Raw genomic sequence first — 20047 nt, forward strand, 5'->3', positions numbered from 1 at the left:
ATTAAATACACAAGAATAATAGCTTATGCTGATGGATAGGCATAAAAAAATATGTCTTCAGAGTCTGTCTTCATTTGCAGTGGTGCAGCTGTGCTGGCTTCGGGGACAAGGCAGCACTGTGGCACCCAGCCTCCAGCTGTGGGCTCAGTTCTGCTCCCAGGCACTCAGGCTTTGCTCCCAGCCATGTCAGCTGGCTTGTTGGGACGTAACCTCCCAAAAGGTCACACTGTTGCTTTATGAACAGGGAGTTTTTAAATCCTGAGAGTTAGAGGCTGAGGATTTCTTCAGGAATGTTCAGTCATGTACTTGGGCATCTTTGTTCACTTTTTAGATCATCTTTGAAATATTCACAAATAGCCCAAGTCCCATTATTTATGTTACATGAGAGCAGAATAAGCACCCAAGTAATGTATTCACTGAGACTTACAGCTAGACCATATAAGGAGAAAAAATGTATTTTCCCTGAAACCTGCTTTGGTATTTACTATAAAATGCACCCAGAGCTAAAATATTTATGCTGTGCATGGATTTTATCACCGATAAAACCTTATTGTTCTAAGGAGGAGAGTGCTGACTAAGCAAAGGATGTGTGACTCCTCATATCATGTCCTTCATCTCGCTGATCCTCTTGTCATCAGCTGCTCTGCCCACAAAAATACACGTCACTCCAGCTTAGTGCATTCAAAGACACCCATCTGAGAGCAGAATTTGCCCAGAGTTTTATGCTGCAGGAGTCAAGTACTTTGTGGCCCTTCTTCAGGTACACATGGGGACAAATGTTCCCTGAAGTGTGAATTTTCTGACCATGGGTGGTCTCAATCACGGTCCACAGGCACATCCAAGCAGAAGTACCCAGCAGGGCAGTGGTATGTGCCTGAAGCTTCTGCCCTGGGGTCTCTCTCAGTCTGCCAAAGGAAAGCAATTTGACACGTAGTGCAACGGGAGAGATACTGCGGTGGGCAAGGATGCAAGGAGCAAGCTGAGCTCCTCGTGCTTGCGGCTCAGCAGGGGGAGCAGCTAAATTTCACTGGCTTCCAGGTCTCCCGTGGACTTTCACTTGATTGATGATTTTTGTCATACATGTTCCCTTCCCTCACTCCATGCCGACACTTGCTACGGGCACTCCTAGTGCTTTAAATCCAGGCTGAGGTGGTTTTGGACCTTCCTTGCTAGTCTTATGCCAGGGATGAGTTTCCCTGCGCAAGCGAGATTCTCCATCCAACTTCAAGCACTTTGCTTTGCTGAGACAAAAAGTATCTTAACAGACTGGAGAATCTGATCCAGAAACCTTATAAAGTAGCAGGAATATTTGGGTATATCCCAAAGAAACCATTATCACCATTCCCAGAATGCAAGACAGTAGGATTACACAGTGCCCAATAATTCTGCACGTCGTAAGTGATAGCTTATTTAGAATACAGAAAAAGATTTTAGGGAGGAGTGGTTTGCTTTTGGCTCTTTAAGATAGCTGTTAACTAACAAAACTGCTGCTTTAAACAAACTCCCTTCACAAAGCAGTTTATGAGGATCAAGTTGCAAAGCTCAAAATGATCATACTAAAAAATATAACCCTGAAAAGTGGGTCTGGAAGGCAGCAAAGAATCTTCCTTTACAACATGGATGCTAATAAAAGAAACCTAAAATTGCCTATTGTCATAGCTTTGATATTAACACTGGCTGCTTTGGCAAGCTTTAAAGACTGGACTGCACTATAAAACCTAAAAACGTCCTGGACTTGGGAATTGTTTACACAAAATATGAGGAGATATAAAGTTACAGAGCTGGGGGTTGGAAGAGATGGCTTTAAAACCATCCTCCGAGCACTGACGTCACGTGGAAGCCAGCTGCTGGGATGATGCTGAACGGAACTGCTTTTCAGTTTGCAAAAGTTGCGGAGTTACTCAAAGAGAGTTGCAAATGCTGCCCCAGTTGAAAGGTTGTGTCTTGCTTAGCGTTCTTATTTCTTTTAAAGCTCAAGATTCACAGAACTGGATGCCAGCTAGCTATGCATTTCATTGCTTTTACTGCTGTTTAGAAATGGACTGAGAAACTAACGGATTTCTTGTTCCATGAAAGGTATGGTTATGGTTTATTTTAAATCAGTGTTTTTGAACAGTTAAGATTAAAAAAGAAAGTAAATTACTAACGTGGCAAACAGTTATTTAAACTTCTCTCTAATGTTATTTATATATAATGTGGCGTTCATGTATGTTATATATGGTCTTTATTCTTAGAGAAAGACTCTTCGTTAGTTCAGTCAGTTTCTTCAGAGCAGGCACAGATACTTCAACAGAACAGGGATGACAGGTAGCATTGTGAGCACTCAAGTCTTTCCTTCTCTCTCTCTTTTCCTTCCTTTTTCTTTCTTTCTTCCCTTCTTCCCTCCTTTCTTTCTTTCTCTCTCTTTCTCTCTTTCTCTCTTTCTCTCTTTTTGTCTCTCCTTTAATTTCTCTCGCATTTTTTCCATTCCCATCTCTCTCTTTCACTCTCTCTCTCAACTGTAGTTTCTTTTTATGTATAAAGTGCACAGTATTGTGACACATGGCACACTTCATAATTGAACAAATACTTAAATTTACAATATCCTTTGTCATCCAAAATGCAGCACTTTGCTGGAAATATAATTTAATCACTTTTTTCCTGTAAAATCAAGGGAAGATTTGTGTATCTGAATGGTTGTGCACATCCAATCTAATTAATCTCTGTTGACAAATAACATCTCAGCTGATGTCACTGCAGATTATTTTCAGAAGTTGATAGAGGTAGGTTGCAAGCTATTTGCATTTAAAATATGTAGATAGAAAGGGCACAAGTAAGACATGGGGGAATAATAACATTAACATCAAATAGTTGCTTATAAACATTTTTTGCTTGAGAGGAGGAAGGGCTAAAGGAAAAATTAAGGGAAAATTCATGTGATGTAGACAAGATTGATTCTTTGGTTGAATTTGATTGCTCTAATGAGCTTCTGACCTTGTCTAGGACATGTGGAAAGTGCCAATACTGCAAGAGCACAGATACTGTTCTGATTCACACAGCAAATTATAATGTGGCATTTTACATCCCTTTGGATTGCTTAAGCTGTGTGAAATAGCCATGGGGACATCTCGGTGCACTATACAGACAGAGGGTATACTACCAGGACTACAAATTGGATTTTATTGCTAGTAGGGAAAAAATCAAGCAAAAAATGCCCCAACAAAACAAACAAACAAACAAAAAATAAACAAAGAAAAAAAGGGGAAAAAGTCATAGAAATAGGAGTTAAAACTCTCTGATGAATTTATCCACTGTACAATAGAAGCAAAACTGTACAGTCCTCCAGCTGCTAACATCAATAAACATGAGTTTTCTTTCTCAGAATTTATGTCAAGAGGAAATCGGAGAAGCATAAGAAGCAATACGAGCTTTTTGGGGAACTTGTAGCTACAAGTGACTATCTGTAACTTCTGTAACTAACCTCTTCCAAGACTTGATTTCATTTTGATGGTCTCCAGTCTCTTTTTACAATCGGAGTCCTATATAAAAGAACTTGGAATTTGTTAAGATGAATGTAAACGTGGCAATAGTAGTTCCCCACACTAAGAAACCACCAGGGGCCTTTTCAATGCTATATGCATGCTTGAAAGGGGTACATATTATATATCTATTCTTATATGTGTAAAAAAAAATATGCTGTATGGTATTGACTTTCTTTCTAGCAATATGCTGCTGATTGATGCATGGTCGTTATTACTAATAGTGCACTAGCAAAATCACCATTTGTGCAAGTTGTAGACAGATTATGCCTGCCTGTCTTGTTCATGACTTTACAGCATTTACATGTTTTTCTATTTCTTTCTCACATGTATTTGAAGGATTCTAGTGGAGCAGAGAGTTGACTTTTGTTTATTTCTCAGAGATATCTTGAAAGGTTATAAAGACTTAAATGTAACCAAAAAAAAGAAAAAAGCAAATGACTACTAAAAATTGCAACCTGTGAATTAGCAAAGTGAGAAAGTATTGAAATGGTTTCAAAGTTCATTAGCAATAGATGTTCAGATTGCAACAGGTCTTAAGTGAAGTGGAATTTTTTTGTAAGTTGTTTTTTGGTCAGTACTTAACTGAAGTCTGGCACAAAACTGAAACGTTGGCCTGGAGAGGTGCAGTTTCTGTAGTCTGGCTGCCTTCCCTAAGAAGCCGTGAGCAAACCAGTGCTTGATTTCTTTTGTGATGAGAATGCTGTGCTGTCTTTCAGCAGCTCTGAGTTTCAAGGAATTTTATGCTGTTGTAAAGCTGCCCTGTATGTTTTTAGGCAGGTGGAAGAAGAAGGGTCTGAAATCTGTTTGTAGATAATTGAGGGACAGATTGCCATTTCAGAGCTCCAAGGCAGGGGTGAGTCAGAGTTTGAAAGAGTAAGCTCCAATACCACGTTACATGGTGACATGGTTACACCACTGTGAAACAGGCTGACAGAGACATTTGAAGAATAGTCAGCTTGTTCTCTAAGTCCTCTGTCCAAAATTGCTTGGGGTAAACAGTTTTGCAATCCCTGAATTAGGACTGAGCCCATGATGGCTGTCCGTTGAGAGATCCTGTAGTAGGACTTCCTATGACCCGAAGACCTGAGTAACCCGTTGGGTTAAGCTGAGCTCTTCTGCTTACTTGCTCAAGAAAGAAGCTGACTCCAAGTTTGGCATCAGCTTCCCAGTCAGCTGAAATAACGCAGACACTGGTAAGCAGTGATTATACAGTAGCCACAGCTGCATCAACAAGACTTGTCCAATAAAATATAAGGTGGGGAAGAACTTTATGTGAAGCTCAATAATGAATTTTTATTATATCAAAGAAAACATGGGTGATAAAATGAGTGGTTCCTGTGAGTTGACAATCACTGACCATCAGTCAGGGAAATGAACAAATTCCAGGAAGGTAAGCTAGGCTTACCCCTAGTTAACTCTCTGACAATTCGTTTGCCTGCCCGTAGGCTTGGTTTCTGGCAGGAGACCAAAGCAATGCAGAGGCATTTTGTGACTAGAATTAGATGCCATGTCCATCTAAGTAAAAAAACAGCTGGCTTTGAGAGCCAAAGTTAACAAACACAAGTATCAATGTGTGTGTACCAGCCATTATATCACAGGAGCCATCATAACTGAATGAATTAATATAATTTCAGCCCTGCTGGCATAGTAAATGTGCTGATGGTAGTGGAGTTTCTACTGTAAAGTGTGAGAAAGCAAGAGGAACACCAGGCCCGTAAAATTTGTAGCTGTTTTCCTCCGAAGTCAGATGAGCAGATCCAAAATATTTCCCTTAAAATATACATACGTAGTGGTTCAATTAGTAATTTTTCATTCACAGATACTAAGATACTAAAGACTTCTGAAGGGAAAGGAGAAACTGAAGCACAAATTAGTTAAATACTCTGAGTAAGGTTTTGAACTAGATTTTAGTTAGTGCTACTGGAGAATAGTTTCTATTTTTCCCTATGCTGGTCCCGGAACTAACATTTATAGATTTAGATTTGTAAATCCAAAACACATGAGCTCTTCATAGTGACCTATAGTCCTTTTTATAGTAGAAAGATGCTTTCTACTGTATATGTACATTTGTTACCTGTTACTAGCTTTCCTCTCCTGATTTCCTTCATGTATTCCTACAGCCATGAGAATTTTCTGCATGTATCAAGTTTACAGTCTTCAGTTGCCAAAAGAATGTCACAGTCTTTGTCCTGCTACATGCATGTGTGAAAGGAGTGCGTGAGCAAACATGATGCCTTTACACTTGCAGTTGTCTTTTGAACAAACATAAAAATAGCTTTCACCCTCAAGGGCAGACATTGCAGGATCCCAGGGTCCTGAAGTGCCATTCAATATCATGCAGACTTGAATTTCATTGAAAAGAGGTTTATAGTGAAGAGTAATGGCAAAGATGCGAAGTGGCCATGTTACAGAGCCCGCTGTGGCAGACAGTTCCTGAATTCTATGATGCTGGGTGCGTGTCCCTCCTCCCCTTTCCCGACTGGGCCTCTCTGCCCTTGGGTTTGTGTCCTATAATGCTTAGTTTGTGCGTATTTCAGGCACACTCCAGATATGTGATGCTGTCTCCTGCGATCACATTTCAGTTAATTATTTTGAGGTTTTGCTTGGTTGTTTTTTTCTCTGAAAGCTAGAATCAAACACAAGTAAGACTTATTTTGATAAACTTCCAGGAAACATTCAGGGAAGAAAGAAAAAAAAGCAGAGCTATCTTCTTGCTGTTACATAGACTGTAACCATGGACCTGCGTAAACAACTGGAGAATACTGAGAGCAACTGGAATAAAGAGAAGATGGAATTGCTGGAGAGATTTGACAATGAAAGGAAAGAATGGGAATGTCAATGGAAGGTCATGCAGAAGAAGATAGAAGAGGTACTTTTAAACAAAACTCTGAACACTTAACATTTTCACTTGAGTCTTATCAGTGACTAGGAGTCACTTCAATTTATTTTTTTTCTTAACTAAATCCTATTTCTTATCTGTCACTGGAAGCTTCTAATAGCTGATGGTAGGATGAAAAGCCTGGGGTTAAGCAGTATTTGCAATTGCTCATTTCGTACTCATGAATACAAAGCAGGAGGTTAAATGTCACTTTATGGGAAGTTTGCTATCATATTGTTGGCTGTATATACTGCTGCCAGTTCTGGGCATGCGCTACACTGCTTGTTTTATACATGCTTTTTTCAAGTACAGATTCTGAACAACAGCATATGTGGGATTTAGGAAAATGCATATTTAGTAACAAAAAATCTAGGTATCATAATTCTCTGGCAAAAAGGAATTACATGGCACAGGTATGCTGGGGTAAATGGTAATATTAAAAAGAACATCATACATTAAACGTTGCATGATGCAGAATCATTCTGGCTAGAACCTGCTCCATTTATGGACGGCTTTTAGTAGAGAAAACGGCAATGGTAAATAGCACAGAAGTCCTGACACCGCTTGTGTTTACACATAGTAACAAACACTCTCTGCCATTTCTAACGCATCTTCTTCCAGAAATAGTTTAGGTAATTATTTATTGTTCTTTTATCCCCAAATTGTCACTGCAGCAGAACCCTCTGGCACTCTGTAATGCATAAATTGAATCTGCCTTGGCAACACATAGAAGCAAGGTTTTCACCACTGAGCTTTCCTCATTTTTCATTCGAATATACACATGGAGTAGTTCTGCTTGCTCTCTGCCAACACTGTCCTGTAGCTGAGCAACACAGGAATGTATGGCAGAGATTGCTCATATGAAAGTATGAGAAGGAAAATGATCAGAGCCAAACGAATTGCAGCAGTACACTGCCCATTAAACCAGCCTGCAGCATAACTCCATAACGTCAACTCTTTTATATTTTACCTGCAGTTCAGCACTTTGGTGTGATAGTCTTAGTATGAAAGCCTCATTTTGTCTTTTGTGTTAGGACATTTCTGTGCTGTCTTACCTAATTTCACCAACAAGGTGAGAGTGCTTCAAAAGTTGGTAGTGTGATCTGCATCTGTAGTTGAATTTCAGTTTGTTAGGTATATGAGCTGTTCTGGAATGACAATGATGTGTTGTGAGTAGTTCTGACAATGGGAGCAAAGAACATGTTTTTTCCATGTTTTTTATTAGCAGATGGATTAGGAAGGTGTGACAGAGACAAAAAAAAAACAGATAAGAATGAAATGGAGCTGAGGGGAAGAGAATGAAGCAAATCACTGGGTACTGCAGAACCAGACAAAACTGCAGATGATGATACCCCAAGGTTATCGGTATCCTAAGGTCCCTTCTTAAGCTGTGTCTATAGCTGCCCTTGATTTCAGTTGTCTGACATTTCTTTGCCAACAGGCCTGGAGAAGAGGGGCGATACCTTTTAAATGCCATCATCTGTAGAGGGATTTCCTCAATAAAACTTGTGCTACCTTATCAGCTTGCAGTTTTATTTGGTAGCTTTCTCCTAACCTAACTTAATTCTTGGAATCTACCAGGAAGACCTATGTGGTTCAGGAGATTATATTGTTGAGTTATGAGGGGGTATCCTTCCTTCTCACTGCTATGCTGAGTCCTTATGAGGCCCTCATTTCTTGGAAATTACGAAGTTCAGCCCTCAGGTTCAGAGTGAAATCTGAAAGCCGAGGATGAGGGCAAGTGTTAAGTCTCTGAACGTGAGAATACTTCTAATCCACAGCACTACCCATGAAGTGGCCACAAGTTCTTGATGTTATTCTTTTTCACTGTCCTTCCAAAACCTGTTGTGTTGGCCTTGTGCACTGTGAGATAGCAGGCAGATGGCTGCTCAGGGGTGCCTGCTCTGCACTTTATTCGTAAGAGCAAGTTAAGAATGAATGTTTATAAAAAGCCATGGGATTCTTGGCACTGGAAATGATACTGTAAGCAGAAGAGGTTTTTATGATGTTGCTATTTTTTCTAATTAATAATTTATCACAGTTCCCTAGTTTGAATGTGCTGGGTGATGGGAATTAACACCTTTTCATTTACTAATGAAGCCACTGGATCTCAGCAGATAGCATGAAAAAAGATAAGAGGGTGACAGCACATTGCCAAATAATACCATTCTGCAGCACTGATTTATCACTACAGTCACAGGGAAGAATTCCACTTGCCTGAGAACCAGGAGAGTCTGCTCTAGTGCAGATGGTGCTGTATGTGATGAGACTTTACTTCCCCTCCTTAAACTAATACGCATTAACAGATCGTAACATAGCCAGAGCCCTCTCCCTCCCTCACATTGCCCATGCATCAGATCAGGACTGTATCCACCACATAGTGCACTGATATTATTTGGAAGACAACCGTGCAGCTTCTGGCTCAAGGCAGGGCCATTGACCTTGTGAGATCTCTTCCAATCCCGTCCTATGGGTGGAAGCCATACATTAAAACCACGGCAAAGAGTTTGTGAATGGTGACAGCCCTTATCCTGTGACAGTAATGATCTGAGAACTATCATGCTGTGTGACTCAACACTTTTCTACTAACACATGTATAAAATCTTTCTACTGGGTGCTACTGAGTGAAGCATCGTTCAAAACAGAAGATGAATATTTTCTTTTACCATAAAGTTCATCACAGTACCATGATTTAATAGAAGATTCTATTGCTTTTTCAGCTTTACCAGGAGGTAAAACTTAGAAGGGAGAGCAATATGAATGTCCATGGTAATAAGGCCATTCAAAGCAAGATACTGGAGCTGTCCATGAATTCCCCTGCTTCGGAAGAGAGTGACACAGTGGAGCTGAACTATCGACACAATGTGGGAAATGACAGGATGGAAAAAGGGAGTTTGCTCAGTAAAAAAGGACACGAATGTAAAGAAACCAGAGCCAAGAGCAGAAACAATACTCTATTAACGGATAATCTGGCCTTTGAGAACTATGAGGAACCTGAAGACAGCCTCAGCATCAAAACTTCCAAGAAAAATGCCAAGAATTATATTGGTGATCTCAATGTAGTAAGTAAAGTATGAGCATGTTTCAGTTACAAGGGTGAGGAAAATAGTCAGGGCTTTGGCCTGCCGTGTTAACCTAAAATACTCATCTCCCTAATTTTAGCTTTCCAGCAAGGCACTGTCTCTACTTCCTCCTCAGTTTGCTATTGATTAGTGTCTTCTCACTGTTCAAATGTGTTAACAGCATGCTCTTTACCTCTGTTCATAACCCCGGGGGCATTTCTGTATCTTTCCTTCTGCTACTTTCCTCTGCTGTGAGTCTTAAATGCAAATCACCACAAGTTTCAAAGTAATTCTGGAGATACCATTTTAAAGGCTTAAGTTAAAGGACTGTTTCTATATTTATAAAGGCTCTTAAAGAACTTGCCAGAGTCAGTGAAGAATTATGCAGCTATCAAGAGGAAATTCGAAAGAAGTCCAACCACAGAAGGTAAAAACATATTTGGGCTCTTTATATGAGAGGAAGAAAATGAATAATGAGACTGTGCTCCTGTTCACTTTGAAGGGGAGGTTGCTGTTGAATTTATTAGGAGTCGGGCAGTTCCTATCCTCCTAGTGTTTCAGTGCTCAGAATAAAACATTCAAATGAAACATAATGAAATATGATACAAGGGCACGTTTTACTAGCAAAATGGAGTTTATCTCTAGAATCTACAAAATGAAATTAGTATTTACATGAGATGAAATTGTACTTGTTTCTAATGGCTATATAGAGGATTGGGAAAGTGAACAGATATTTCTGTCTGCCCTGGTCCCATTTCCGTGCAGTTCTATGCAACACTGTATGGGTTTGTTAGGCTGGGAGGTTTCTTACATTAAGGCCAGTTCTAGCCTGAAGTGTGGGGGATGTGCCAAGGACTGACGATTCAAGACTGCAAAGAAGGCAAGAGAAGGAAGAACAACTAGACATTTATACTAATGGAAAGATAGTAAGCCAGACTGTGAAAAGTATGGCAAATCAACATTCCACCATCTGTTAAAAATTCCATGTTCAAGGTTTAGCAAGCTAAACACCAATCTTCCTCTTGAGTTGGGCAGAAATTCTCAGAAGGTAAGACTGAACCCATGGTGTGACAGGGTGCACACCATGAAAAAGGTTGAGAAAAGCTATGTCTCAGCTATGCTGAGACTCCATGGAAGTCTGTGTCATGGCAAGCTCTTCCCAGATGCTCCCAAAGAACAGAGAGACTTCTTACACTCCCCCATGCAATCAGTTGGCGGTCTGTCACTAATTTATTATTGTAGCTGGGTTAGTGTTTGTATCTGTAAAGCAAATAGATTCATAGCTGATGCATAGTTTCTAAATCCTGGCTGAGAATGGTGATTTTTGAACAGATCTCAAAAGGCACATTTGTATTGTCATGTGTGTCGTGTAATGTTAGGAAACCTACACAAGTGATGCATTATGTCCTAAAGCTTTCTTCATTCAGTTCAGTCACATAGGCTCTTACTGGAGTCATTAGAACTCATAAGATCCCACTGTCCTTACTGTAGGATAGGTAAGAAAACAAGCAATCATCTACAAAAACTCAGAAAAAGAATTTTAGTGACAAGGGAAAGGAATACAAGATTCCCTTTGTTGAGCATTCTTCATATTCTTCATGTATGTTTCAAGTATGCTGGGTGTATCAGCTGCAGCAAAACTGCTCCCAAATCTCCTCAAACAGCCAATGTTAAAACACCTGCTCATGGGGAGAATGAATCCATGCTGAGGTCCCCTGGGGGAAGGCTCTTATTGTTCATCCTTAAAACACCTCTCCTTTTATTTCCAGAATGAAGTCACTTCCTTTCCTGGGGGAATTTGAGGAAACCCAAAACACAGTTATTCTTCCTGAGATGAACCATGGGTCCAGCAATGAATCACAGACTTCAGCTGCTTTTGAAATAGAGGAACATAATAACAGGAAGAATCTGATGAACTCCAGCAAGGCTTTGAAGGACATGTCGTATGGTGGTCTTACTGGTGACAGAGGAACAGAATTCAGACCTTGGCAAAAGAAAGAAGCTCCACCAGTTCCTCCACGGAGCACTTCTCGGCACCTAACAAACTCACTTTCTGCAGTTGTACAGCTTTCTGAAGCACCAATAAGAGGTCCAGGCATCAAAAGCAATTGCAATGCTCAGGACTTCAAGAGTGGAAGAAAACTGATGAATCCTTCATCTATAAACCAGAATGAAACTGCAGCAGCCTGTGCAAATGAAGGGCAGGCTGTGAAAGGTCCTGTGATGATAACTGCTGCAATACCTGTAACCAAAAATGAGTGCAATGTACCAACAAGTTTCTGTCACAACACATGGGCATATGATGTGGGCAAACTTGGAAAAGACAACAAAAGTGAAGCTTTCCCATTGTCAGCCCAAAAGAGTTGTTCAGATGGAAATATGGCCCAAAGCAACAAGATGTACCAGAAACAAAATCCCAAGTCTCACAGCAGCCCTTTTTACAGTAATGACTTTTATGCCCCTGCTACCCTGCACAAAGATCTTTTGGAAGACTCTAGGTATACTTTGGGAAAGACCCACAGAAATGAAACTTTAGCAGCAAAGATTGATGAGTTTAACCGGACTGTATTTCACACAGATAAACGTAACAAAGCTTTGCAAGAAAACCAGGTGCCTCAAACAGCATCAGAAGATCACAAACCCTGCATCCCACTGTGTGACTCTGCTATTAGCAGGGCAGAAACTGTAAATACATCTTGTGTTTCAAATCCCAAATTCACTGCAGCAAAGGAGCAAGAAACTAGCAACCCCAGCAAAGCTGTCAGAATGGCAGGGCAACAAAAGCAAATAAATGGACTTCCAAATACTAGTGGTTATAGGCACATGCTTCACGAGCGTGACTGGAGACCAAGTGATTTATCTGGTCGCCCGCGTTCAGCTGACTCAAGGTCGAACTATGGTGTTGTTGAAAAGCTTTTGAAAAACTATGAAAAATCAACAGTGACTTCTCAGTGTAATGCAAAAAGCTGCAAAGATCAGTGGACACGGGCAAATTCTGAGTTCGCCGATGGGGGTTGTGAGACATTGAGTCAGTATTTAGAAATGGTCCAGATTGAGCAAGGAAAGCAAGAATTGCCAAGGAATTCAGCCAGGCATATTGGGCAGCAAATCAAGCAAGGAAAAGAGAGACAGAAGTTACCAGAGGTAAGGTTCGTAAGAATGGCAAGAACAAAATAATTCTGTTTCATACCGAGCTTCAGATTCTAAAATGAGGCAGGCTAACGTGATATTGTAAATAATTATGTAAAAATAGACAATTTAGGCCAGGATCTGGATGAATCAGTAGTATTTCCTCTGAAGATAATAGAGTTGTGGGAGGGCAGAAGCACGCAAGTAAGAACGACCAGTGAAGACGTGTGCCAGATTCTGATCTCTGCTGCTATTGTGTAAAGCTAGATTTTAACTGCAGTGCAGTTATTCAAAGATTGAACTAGTGAGAACGGCAATCAGGTTTTAACTCCCTCCCTTCTTCCTTTAGCTGACAGGTTATTTCATAAGCCTTCCCAAAAGGCTTAAACATACTTGGCCATGTCAGAATCATAGAGGGCTTAGATAGCATTCTTCAGCATCCAGGGTGCTGCTTGGTTTGGGATTTCCTTGGAACTGCCTACAAAAAGGGATATTGTAGCTCCATAAAGTTGCCAGTAATAAAGTGACCTCCTCTTACTCACATTTCAGTTCCAGGCTTCTCCTATATATTCAAGCATAGGCCCGCAGAAACAGAAGAGTATGGCATGACTAATTAATTTCTATTTGGCTGAATTTTATTTACAGAAATTTAGAAATATTGCCTTTGCCAACATTCTTTCTTAATGAAAAGAGAAACAGATGGTTTTGAAAATACACTATAAATTGCAGGTTCTGTAAAAGGCACAAAGAAAGAAAAATCATTTTTCCTGAAGAGCTCTTTGGCCAACGAACACAAAGAGATGTATGTCCCTTAGTGTCTCAGAAAAGAGAAGGCAAATATGTTTGGAGCTGATAAACTTAAATGGGTTCAAACTGTCAGCTGATATGCTTTAAATTGTCACAAATTCACAGACTTCGGTGGAGCTATGTGGATTTAAACAGCTGAGAATATGACCATGCAGATTTTCTTCTGCGTATTTTTCCAACAGCCTTGCAGTGATGCAATGTGTTGCTTAGCAGACACATCTTTACTACAGCACAGACAGAAAAAAACATAAAGCTTCTGATTTCTTTTTCATCCAATGAACTTTTGACAGGAAAACAAATTTTCGTTAACGAATATGTAGGGAGAAATTATGACTAGGTAATGACTGAGTTTACATTGATGTAAGCCCAGAATAACTTTACTAAGCCAATTGGATTTTTTTTCTCCATAGGCTCACACTTTATGTTGTCATTTCTATCTGTACAAACTAAGCGTAGAATATTGCCTGATTAGGGGGTACCATTTTAGGTCCAGCAGCATTCACATCACAGAGATGTAAAGAACTACACATGGCATGAGGCATTTAATTTATTTTCGTTATTTCCAATTTACATCACTGTACCTACAATCAAAATCTGTTGGTTTTCCTGTGTCTATAAGGCTCTACATGTAGATGTGACACTGCATTAATACAAAACCATTCTGAATTAGTTACCAAGTGTAAACAGCTTCACGTTGCACTAATGGAAACAGGTCTTAGCAAGATGTGACTGCTGAAATAGGATCTATCAAAAAATACCTGAAAGGTATGTAGATGATACTCCAGTAATACAAGATGGTATTCCGAGTTCTACGTTTAGAACAGTATACAGTGTTCATTGGCAAAAGAACTTCTAAAAATGAAATGAGAAGTGAATGTCAGTTTGGTTTGCATTAACATTTTATACCTTTCCTTGTGTCTGATGCTTGTCTCCACATATTTTAAACCGCAACTGATGTGAGAATCCCTATACATAGAAATAGCTGTTCTTTTGCATTCTACGCGTTACTGTGCTCCTTTTAATAGCTTCAGACCACTTGTTCTGAGGTCACCCCAAATGTCTTCCTACATTCTTGCTGCATTCCACAAAAGCCATAAGTTGTTAAAGCAAGAAATTGCCTTTGTGTTCTAGATATCTGTGCCAGCTAAATGTTCAAGTGGGAAGGGTTTCTCCCGGCCTGCTCGGCCAGCAAATCGACGCTTACCTTCCAGATGGGCATCCAGGTCACCATCAGCACCGCCTGCTGTGAGAAGAACGGCATACAACTGCTCTGTCTCCTTTCGGTCAGAGACCTCAGTAGTCTGAACCCAGAGCTGTGTTAGATGGTGTTGTGAAAGCTCTACACCTCATTATAACTGTGTTCGGTATGTGTTGTAGCAACCAGTTCTACACTGTTGTATCTTGTCCAAGAGTGACCCCCACCACAAGCCGCGCAAAGCATTTTGAATCTTAGGTCATCATCACCATGGTCTTCAGTGTTTTTATTGAGACAAAATAACTATACCCCTGATTTTCTGTTTTTTTTGGTAATAGTTTGCAACGAATTTCTTTTGAGTGGCATCTTCCTTAATTTGCCAATCTATTTTGAGTTGAAACAATGTATAGTGCTGTATATTCTGACTCTTCTGCAAACAGCAGAACGTAAAGCCGTATGCATGATCATGTGTTCGTAGGTGCATGTGTTGGACTAGGAAGTATACAGGTCTGTATTTAGAAGAGACAAACTGTGCTAGTGTTGACATTGAAATTACAACCTATATGCCTACATATATAGATATACTTTGTGTTTATTTTAAAAAGTTCGAAATACACAGTCCTGATGACATTTATATTTTGTATATCTTTTACATAGGTTCACAGGTGTAGTATTTAATGTACAAAAACTAAGTATGCATTTTTGTGACTGCAGCGATAATGCCTTGCACAATATGTAACTGAAGCAGACTAGCTCAACTGATTCGTCAGTCATGCCTCATGGCATCCTCATTCGGTTTCCTAACCCTTATGCTGCTAGGTCAAAATACCCAAACATATTTTTTCTGAATGAAAATATTATATGATTTTTAATACATTAGCCTTTTTCAGCAGCAGAGACATTCCTGAAATGTTCCAATCCCTTTAAAAAGCTTAAATGTGCCATTATATATATAGCATACTGTAAACACTTTGGTAGTTTCAACTAGTGTAACATACAATTTATGAAGGGAAGAAAACAGTTGTATATGCTCAATTCTGTAAAACTTATTTTTCCTTCTAGCATTATACTTTGAGGTTTGGCAAAGTCAGGTAACAATGGACTTGTTTACTTTCACTCAAGGCAGGAGAACAAGGATGGTTGTTGTTCCCAGTGCTGCAGCCACTCTCCTTTTTTACTCTTCTCCTAGACTAGAGTGCCTGAGCCACTTGCTAATTTACTGCTCCCAGACTGACTCGTGGCAGTCAGTTACAACGTTTACTTGCACTCTGGCAACAAGCTGCATCTAGTATGGAAATATTGCATTGAGGTGTGATCACAATGGTGAAATCCTGAAATGGTGAAATGCCCGAAATCCTAGATGCATGGCGTTGGAAGAATGTTTTTGCCATCACTTGACTCGGTATTATGAGCAATCTGAATGACGTGCACAGAGCCTGGCTTGTTCCTTCCCACAGCGTGAAAGAAATATGGAAGCTGCCCAGACTCTTGCTGAACTTTCAGAAAGACGGTGTCCTTCATCCTGGAATTTTTGCACCCTTCTCTAAGCTGTTGCTGGATGCATAGTGCGGTAATGATGACAAATGTTACCTTCAAACAGCATGTCTAGGTTAAAAGGAGTAAAGAGGCACTTTTTCAACATCAACTTGATCTTGTCTTGCAACTTTTCTTCTCCTGGAGAAACACAGCATGTTCAAAGGAATTTCAAAAAAATCATCCCAGGATCCATTAATGTGCACATCTTCTTATGTGAATGTAAAATGGATTTCAGAGAGAGTGTAGGCCTTTGTCCTAGTGAATTGTATGTGTGGCAATATAGGGAAAATTAGTTGTGTTTATTTTGATAGTGATCTATTGTCCTACTCCAGTCATGTTGAGAATCCACACATTTTTCCTTCTTTTTAGGGCCTTATTCTTCTTTCCTCACAACTTTGGTTTTGCAGAGAGAGAAAACAGGAGGCCATGTGTTCTGAGCAATATAGCCGGTATGGTAGCATCAGTAACTGTTCAGGCATGCCAGTATTGGAGCAAGCAGGCATTAAAGCCATAAATCCCACCTTATCACGCCATTGTGGCTGCCTGTATGGCAAAAACACGCTCAAAGTAATTTGCCCAATCTAGACTTCTGGTCCTTTCTAGGTGTGAGTGGTGGGAAAACCCCACAACAATACATGAAGGCTTCAAACAGATCAACAATTCATCAAAAAATACTCAGACATTATTGCCAAATTATTACTGGAAAAGATGCAAGGACAAAAAATCTTGAAGAAAATTTTTAGAGTTTGGATAGAGACAAAAATCTGTGTGCTTGAGTGAAAAATCAATAAATTGGCCTGTTTGCCCTAATTCAGAGATTGCACTCCAGTAACTTCCTTAGAACTAGAAAAATTAGAGATGATTCATAGTGAATTTGGAACATGGCTTAAGATTGTAGCTAACTGTGGAAATTAGCAAACCAAAATGCCTTGCAAATTGACCTTTTAAATGCCTGAGTAGCTGAGCAGCTTTAAATGCCTAAGGCTGAGGAAAGGGTAATATGAGAGGATTGTTAAAAAATGATTCTTAATTTCAGTCAATGTTGACTGCAATAAAACTTCTTTAAATTACCTTCATGGTAAAGTGAAGCAGTTTTGTTCTGAAAAATGGTGGTGCACTTTTGTTTGAAGTATGTAATTACAAAAGCGTTTTCCTTTGATTAGTCAGTGAAGGTGTTTCTTTAGTTCCCTTCAGTTTCTTTGATCGCCTTTGACATATATCACGTTGTTGAATAACAGAGAAAGGATCAAATACCTACAACATTCCCTGATGTGTGTAAGTTTAATGAACAGAAGGTTTTTGAAATAAACTAATAGGTCAAGGACAAGTCCGTTTTGTCAAGATTTTCTGTGTCCATCTAATTACAGACATCGGTTCTAATGCCCAGAAGTATCAAAACTGGTGATTTTGTAGGTGGACGTACCAATTTCAGAAAATCACCACTGACAGTGGTTAAATATTCTCTTCAACCGCACCTGTAACAGGGACAGTGCACTGTGATGAATTTTTTAGTTCCCAGAACTGTGATTACTGAACCATAGTTATTGCTTTATTGCACTTATTTGCTATAGGGGGAAGAGCTCCGTTGGACTTTCAGGTTGCCCCGTGTTATCTCTAACAAGGAAATAGAGTTACCTTGGAAGCTATGAAGCAAGAGACCCTACACACACACACACGCGCGCGCGCGCGCAAGAACCACAGATGATCTAAGTATAACTTGACCTTTCTATTAATCTAGTGTCACCTATGGAAGCGGTGAGTTTTGTAAGCCTGTTTTTAAAATAGGTTTTTAATATTATTCCTCCATATGCTGTCTAAAGTCTTAATGCAGCTATAGGTTCTTCTTACTTGTGCTCTGAACAAGTCTAAGACTCTCTTTATTGCATGTTTATGGTCTTTAGTACTGAAATAAATGCAGCAGGGAGCTTTCAAACTCCCTGCACACACAGTCAGCTGCCCATTGAATGGACATTGAGTGGGGATGCCACTAGGAATCAGCTGACCAGTACTTAGTTGACAGAAAGCATCATTCTCCCTCAGGCTGGGAGATGGACCCATAGTCTTTCCCGAGACCCTTTTAGGGAGGAGCATGGAAGGGTAGAAACACATCGAGAAGAGTCAGTTAAACCTTATCTACATATGCAACATAGCAGGCCACCTGAAAGCTAGAAAACTGGCTTGACTCAGAGCCTCTGCTAGAGGCAGAAGGAGGAGAAGAAAAAAATTTCCTTTAAAACCTCTGGGTATAATTCCTCAAACTCAGAGTACATTTCCACTAAATGTTTTATCTCTCCAGTGTTAGTGATAGACTTCTTATGTATCATTAAAATGTTGCTGAGGGGATGAACTGTGCTTGTTCTCCAGCAACAACACAATTATCTTTCACTGTTACACATACTGTAAGGGAGTTAGCTGTTATATATAGCAAAGAATTGGCAATCAGTGTAATATAATTTTCCAGAGCATTCAGAGCACCAATTTATTTCTCTAGTTGTCTATTTAAAAAATTGTTTCTGTAAATAGGGATTTTGTATCCAAATGACTTCAACAGCATTTTAGAAAAAATCTACAGCAACCCAGCAGGCAATTAATTCCCTTAGTGTTTTATTATTCCTGGACCAAGCCTAAATTTCCTAGCATGCAAGAGCTTATGCAATTCTCACAGTGCTGCTATGCTAAGAATTTCTTTGGCTTTGAGATCTGTAATACACAGCTCTAGCCATTATACTGCTGATACTCTCTATTGGACTAATCTGTAATGGTGTCTTTGGTTGTGTATGTGCTCTTTAAACTGGAAGGCAGAATGCATTTGCTCTAAATGCACTACATCAAAGCTCCTTGTTGCGTCTGGCCTTTCCACCCCTCCTCGATTCCCAGTGGATGTATATTTTTATGTATGTGGTTTATTGCCATTGGTCTATATGTATATGCCGTACCATAGGACTTTCTATTTGTACCGCAGTCAAAATATTTTTTGGACAGCCTATTCAAAAAAGCAGTGATATTACTATTGTCATTCACAAATGTATTAGATCTTGATCTTTTGTCTTGCATGACTGAAAATTCACTTCCTTCATCATCTGTTAGTGGCATACATTATACAAAACTTGTGCTCTTATTTTCTGAAATTATGATTAATCTGCTTTTGTGGTTTGCTTCTACCCCTCTCCCTTGCACCTTTTCTGTTTTGCAAAGTACTTGCATCAGCAGAGATGTGTTTCTGATGGGTATGGTTGATCTAGTTGCTGTGTGGCTCTGGGAGCTCATACCTAAGGGTGCCTTGATATCTATGTTACTCTAAAAAGAATTGTATCAGAATTTCCATGGGCTAAGAGAGATCGAACCCTCAATATGATCAAAGTGAAAGTGTGCAAATAAAAATTAGAAAGAAAACAGACGGATCAAAGAGGAGGGTGCAACACTTGTAGTAAATGTTGTGGCTAGTTCTTTGCTTCTAATGGAAGATCCCTCTGTCCTACCTCCTTCATACCACCTGAAACTTCCAGTAATGTACTGTCTTTTCTCAATCAGCATTTTTGCATATACGCTTTCGCTGCTCTGTGAGCCCTTAATAGCAAGAGGTGCTGAAGGGCTAATATTAGTAATGTCAGATTAACACCAGTCCTTCCTCCTCCCCTATTTGATGGTATGGTGGTTATTGGAGAATGCTTAAGTTTCATTTGTTAATCCTTTCTGTGGCAGCAGTTTGTTTTACCAGCAGGTCCATGACGGTGCTGACAGCATGAAAATTACGGAAGGTGCAACATATTGTGCCTTCCACCCGTGCCGGATTCCCAGCGCTGCACAAGGGCACACTGTCACACTGCTGAAGTGGGGAGATTCCTGGAAGATAAACGTGAACCAGCCTTGTGCTTCAGTACAACAAGAGCCAGACTGTACCTCAACTCCGCTGGTCGTG

The 20047-nt window shown here is 39.9% G+C and overlaps 1 protein-coding gene across 1 annotated transcript; it reads left to right on the forward strand.

The window, feature by feature from the left end:
* Positions 1–1902: 1902 nt before the first annotated feature.
* Positions 1903–19521, forward strand: KIAA0408 (KIAA0408 ortholog). The gene is made up of 6 exons (XM_068405071.1): positions 1903–2076; positions 6191–6390; positions 9120–9461; positions 9809–9888; positions 11231–12605; positions 14529–19521. The coding sequence occupies exons 2-6, from the start codon at positions 6256–6258 to the stop codon at positions 14700–14702; spliced, it is 2106 nt and encodes a 701-aa protein (XP_068261172.1). The 5' UTR covers positions 1903–2076; positions 6191–6255; the 3' UTR covers positions 14703–19521.
* The last annotated feature ends 526 nt before the right edge of the window (positions 19522–20047 follow it).

This window comes from Nyctibius grandis, chromosome 1 (assembly GCF_013368605.1).
Source record: "Nyctibius grandis isolate bNycGra1 chromosome 1, bNycGra1.pri, whole genome shotgun sequence".
NCBI classification, from domain to species: domain Eukaryota; kingdom Metazoa; phylum Chordata; class Aves; order Nyctibiiformes; family Nyctibiidae; genus Nyctibius; species Nyctibius grandis.